Source organism: Lampetra fluviatilis, unplaced genomic scaffold, assembly GCF_964198595.1.
Source record: "Lampetra fluviatilis unplaced genomic scaffold, kcLamFluv1.1 SCAFFOLD_763, whole genome shotgun sequence".
NCBI lineage: Eukaryota > Metazoa > Chordata > Hyperoartia > Petromyzontiformes > Petromyzontidae > Lampetra > Lampetra fluviatilis.
In genome coordinates, this window is record NW_027621499.1 from 42,501 (window position 1) to 48,150 (window position 5,650).

At 55.9% G+C, this 5,650-nt stretch overlaps 1 protein-coding gene across 2 annotated transcripts in view; it reads left to right on the forward strand.

Moving 5' to 3' along the window:
* LOC144955333 (adaptin ear-binding coat-associated protein 2-like) overlaps window positions 1-4,839 on the forward strand; it is a 36,555-nt gene extending 31,716 nt beyond the window's left edge. Inside the window, exon 8 of one of the 2 annotated variants that reach the window (XM_078885579.1) lies at window positions 4,604-4,833. In XM_078885579.1, the coding sequence (XP_078741705.1) occupies window positions 4,604-4,686 (83 nt within the window). In that variant the 3' untranslated portion in view covers window positions 4,687-4,833. Of the gene's footprint in view, window positions 1-4,603 lie in introns of both variants that reach the window. The other variant, XM_078885580.1, reaches the window with a different exon arrangement.
* The last annotated feature ends 811 nt before the right edge of the window (window positions 4,840-5,650 follow it).

The window sequence follows — 5,650 nt, forward strand, 5'->3', positions numbered from 1 at the left end:
CAGTCACTCACTCAGTCACTCACTCAGTCACTCACTCAGTCACTCACTCACTCACTCACTCAGTCACTCACTCAGTCACTCACTCAGTCACTCACTCACTCACTCACTCACTCAGTCACTCACTCAGTCACACACTCAGTCACTCACTCAGTCACTCACACACTCACTCACTCACTCAGTCACTCACTCAGTCACTCACTCAGTCACTCACTCAGTCACTCACTCACTCACTCACTCAGTCACTCACTCACTCACTCACTCAGTCACTCACTCAGTCACTCACTCAGTCACTCACTCACTCATCCACTCACTCAGTCACTCACTCAGTCACTCACTCAGTCACTCACTCAGTCACACACTCAGTCACTCACTCAGTCACTCACTCAGTCACACACTCAGTCACTCACTCAGTCACTCACTCAGTCACTCACTCAGTCACTCACTCACTCAGTCACTCACTCAGTCACTCACTCAGTCACTCACTCAGTCACTCACTCAGTCAGTCAGTCACACACTCACTCACTCACCCACACACTCACTCACTCACCCACTCACTCACTCATCCACTCACTCAGTCACTCACTCATCCACTCACTCAGTCACTCACTCAGTCACTCACTCAGTCACTCACTCAGTCACTCACTCAGTCACTCACTCAGTCAGTCAGTCACACACTCACTCACTCACCCACACACTCACTCACTCACCCACTCACTCACTCATCCACTCACTCAGTCACTCACTCAGTCACTCACTCAGTCACTCACTCACTCACTCATCCACTCACTCACTCACTCACCCACTCACTCACTCATCCACTCACTCAGTCACTCACCCACTCACTCACTCACCCACTCACTCACTCATCCACTCACTCAGTCACTCACTCAGTCACTCACTCAGTCACTCACTCAGTCACTCACTCAGTCACTCACTCAGTCAGTCAGTCACACACTCACTCACTCACCCACACACTCACTCACTCAGTCACTCACTCAGTCACTCACTCACTCAGTCACTCACTCAGTCAGTCAGTCACACACTCACCCACACACTCACTCACTCACACACTCACTCAGTCACTCACCCACTCACCCACTCACTCACTCACCCACTCACACACCCACTCACACACCCACTCACTCACTCACCCACTCACCCACTCACTCACTCACCCACTCACCCACTCACTCAGTCACTCACTCAGTCACTCACTCAGTCACTCACTCATCCACTCACTCAGTCACTCACTCAGTCACTCACTCAGTCACTCACTCAGTCACTCACTCAGTCACTCACTCAGTCAGTCAGTCACACACTCACTCACTCACCCACACACTCACTCACTCACCCACTCACTCACTCATCCACTCACTCAGTCACTCACTCATCCACTCACTCAGTCACTCACTCAGTCACTCACTCAGTCACTCACTCAGTCACTCACTCAGTCACTCACTCAGTCAGTCAGTCACACACTCACTCACTCACCCACACACTCACTCACTCACTCACCCACTCACTCACTCATCCACTCACTCAGTCACTCACTCAGTCACTCACTCAGTCACTCACTCACTCACTCATCCACTCACTCACTCACTCACCCACTCACTCACTCATCCACTCACTCAGTCACTCACCCACTCACTCACTCACCCACTCACTCTCTCATCACTCACTCAGTCACTCACTCAGTCACTCACTCAGTCACTCACTCAGGCACTCACTCAGCACGCACTCGAGTCAGTCAAGTCACACACTCGACTCACGCACCCACACTCTCAGCTCGACTCGATGGCTACGCTCTCAGTCACTCACTCAGCTCAGTCACGCACTCTGTCTGGCTGTCACTCAAGCTCACCTCTATCACGATCAGCACACTCGACTCAGATCGACTCGACCCACGCACCCTCTCACTCACTGCTAGCCCTCTCACTAACTCGCACTCACTCACTCACTCACTCACTCCACTCACTCACTCACTCGACTCAGCCCACTCAACCAGATCACCCTACGACACTCAGCTAACCACTCACGTCAGCTCACTCACCCTAGCTCACTCACTCAGCCCACTCACCCAGCTCACGCCACTCACTCACTCACCCACTCACTCACCCACTCACTCACTCGCCCACCCACTCACTCACCCACTCACTCACCCACTCACTCCCTCGCCCACCCACTCACTCACACACACACACACCCACTCACACACTCACTCACTCACCCACTCACTCACTCACTCACTCACACACTCACTCACTCACACACTCACTCACTCACTCACACACTCACTCACACACTCACCCACACACTCACTCACTCACTCACACACTCACTCACTCACTCACTCACACACTCACTCACTCACTCACACACTCACTCACTCACTCACACACTCACTCACACACTCACCCACACACTCACCCACTCAGTCACTCACTCAGTCACTCACTCACTCACACACCCACTCACCCACTCACCCACTCACTCACTCACCCACTCACTCACCCACTCACTCACCCACTCACTCACTCGCCCACCCACTCACTCACTCACTCATCCACTCACCCATCCACTCACTCACTCACCCACCCACTCACTCAATCACCCACTCACTCACCCACTCACTTACTCGCCCACCCACTCACTCACTCATCCACTCACTCACTCATCCACTCATCCACTCACTCACTCATCCACTCACTCACCCACTCACTCACTCACTCATCCACTCACTCACCCATCCACTCACTCACTCATCCACTCACTCACCCACTCACTCACTCACTCGCCCACCCACTCACTCAGTCACTCATCCACTCACCCATCCACTCACTCACTCATCCACTCACTCACCCACCCACTCACTCAATCACCCACTCACTCACCCACTCACTTTCTCACCCACCCACTCACTCACCCACCCACTCACTCACTCACTCATCCACTCACTCACCCACTCACTCATCCACTCACCCATCCACTCACTCACTCATCCACTCACCCACCCTCTCACTCACCCACCCACCACTCACTCAATCACCCACTCACTCACCCACTCACTTTCTCACCCACCCACTCACTCACCCACCCACTCACTCACTCACTCATCCACTCACCCATCCACTCACTCACTCATCCACTCACTCACCCACTCACTCACTCATCCACTCACTCACCCACTCACTCACTCACTCGCCCACCCACTCACTCACTCACTCATCCACTCACCCATCCACTCACTCACTCATCCACTCACTCACCCACCCACTCACTCACTCACCCACTCACTTTCTCACCCACTCACTCACTCGCCCACCCACTCACTCACTCACTCATCCACTCACCCACTCACTCATCCACTCACCCATCCACTCACTCACTCATCCACTCACTCACCCACCCACTCACTCACTCACTCACCCACTCACTCACTCACCCACTCACTCACTCGCCCACCCACTCACTCACTCACTCATCCACTCACCCATCCACTCACTCACTCATCCACTCACTCACTCACTCACCCACTCACTCGCCCACCCACTCACTCACTCACTCATCCACTCACCCATCCACTCACTCACTCATCCACTCACTCACCCACTCACTTACTCGCCCACCCACTCACTCACTCACTCATCCACTCACCCACTCACTCACTCACTCACTCGCCCACCCACTCACTCACTCACTCATCCACTCACCCATCCACTCACTCAATCACCCACTCACTCACCCACTCACTTACTCGCCCACCCACTCACTCACTCACTCATCCACTCACCCACTCACTCACTCACTCACTCGCCCACCCACTCACTCACTCACTCATCCACTCACCCATCACTCACTCACTCATACACTCACTCACCCACTCACCCACTCACTCACCCACTCACTCACTCACACACCCACTCACACACCCACTCACTCGCCCACCCACTCACTCACTCACTCATCCACTCACCCATCCACTCACTCACTCATCCACTCACTCACCCACTCACTCACTCATCCACTCACTCACCCACTCACTCACTCACTCGCCCACCCACTCACTCACTCATCACTCACCCACTCACTCATCCACTCAACCCATCCACTCACTCACTCATCCACTCACTCACCCACCCACTCACTCAATCACCCACTCACTCACCCACTCACTTTCTCACCCACCCACTCACTCACCCATCCACTCACTCACTCACTCATCCACTCACTCACCCACCCACTCACTCAATCACCCACTCACTCACCCACTCACTTTCTCACCTACTCACTCTCTCACCCACCCACTCACTCACCCACCCACTCACTCACTCACTCATCCACTCACCCATCCACTCACTCACTCATCCACTCACTCACCCACCCACTCACTCAATCACCCACTCACTCACCCACTCACTTTCTCACCTACTCACTCTCTCACCCACTCATCCACTCATCCACTCACTCACTCATCCACTCACTCACTCACCTACCTACTCACTCTCTCACCCACCCACTCACCCACTCACTCACTCTCTCACCCAATCACTTCCCCCACGTATCTCTCCCCCCATCTCTCCCCGTCTCTCTCTCTCTGCAGGACCAACCCAACACCACCACCACCACCACAGCAGCAGCAGCAGCAGCCCAAGCCACCGGGGCAACGCCTGGGTCCAGTTCTGACTCGTCGGACATCGTCCCCCAGTCCCCAGCAACATCATCATCAGCATCAGCAGCAGCAGCATCAGCTGCAGCAGCATCAGCAGCAGCAGCAGCATCAGCTGAACGACACCTCCCGCCACCCACAGCTGACGGGAGACGCGGGGGGAGACACGTGGGGGTGGGGGACACGTGGGGGGGGGGGAGACACGTGGGGGTGGGGGACATGTGGGAGACACGTGGGGGGGGAGACACGTGGGGGGGGGGGGGAGACACGTGGGGGTGGGGGACACGTGGGAGACACGGGGGGGGGGAGACACGTGGGGGGGGGGGGGAGACACGTGGGGGTGGGGGACATGTGGGAGACACGGGGGGGGGGAGACACGTGGGGGGGGGGGGGGAGACACGTGGGGGTGGGGGACACGTGGGAGACACGGGGGGTGGGAGACACGTGGGGGGGGGGGGAGACACGTGGGGGTGGGGGACATGTGGGAGACACGGGGGGGGGGAGACACGGGGGGGGGGGATGGAGGGGGGATGGGAGAGGGGGGAGATGGGAGGAGGTGGAGACACAACAACAACCACCACAACATCAACAACCACCACAACAACAACAGCTAGAGGCTGCACTGCTCACCACCACCTCCCCTCACTACCTCCTCACCACCACCCTCACCACCTCCTCTGGTGATGGTGGTGGCGGCGATGATGATGGGGTGGTGATGGTGGTGGTGGCGATGATGATGGTGGCGATGATGATGGTGGTGGTGATGGTGGTGATGGTGATGGTGATGATGGTGATGGTGGCGATGATGATGGTGGTGATGATGATGGTAATGGCGGCGATGGTGATGGCGGGCGATGGTGATGGTGGTAGATGGTTGATGGTGATGGTGGTAGATGGTGATGGTGATGGTGGTAGATGGTGATGGTGGTAGATGATGATGGTGATGGTGGTGGTGATGTTGATGGTGACCAACGGTTTTGG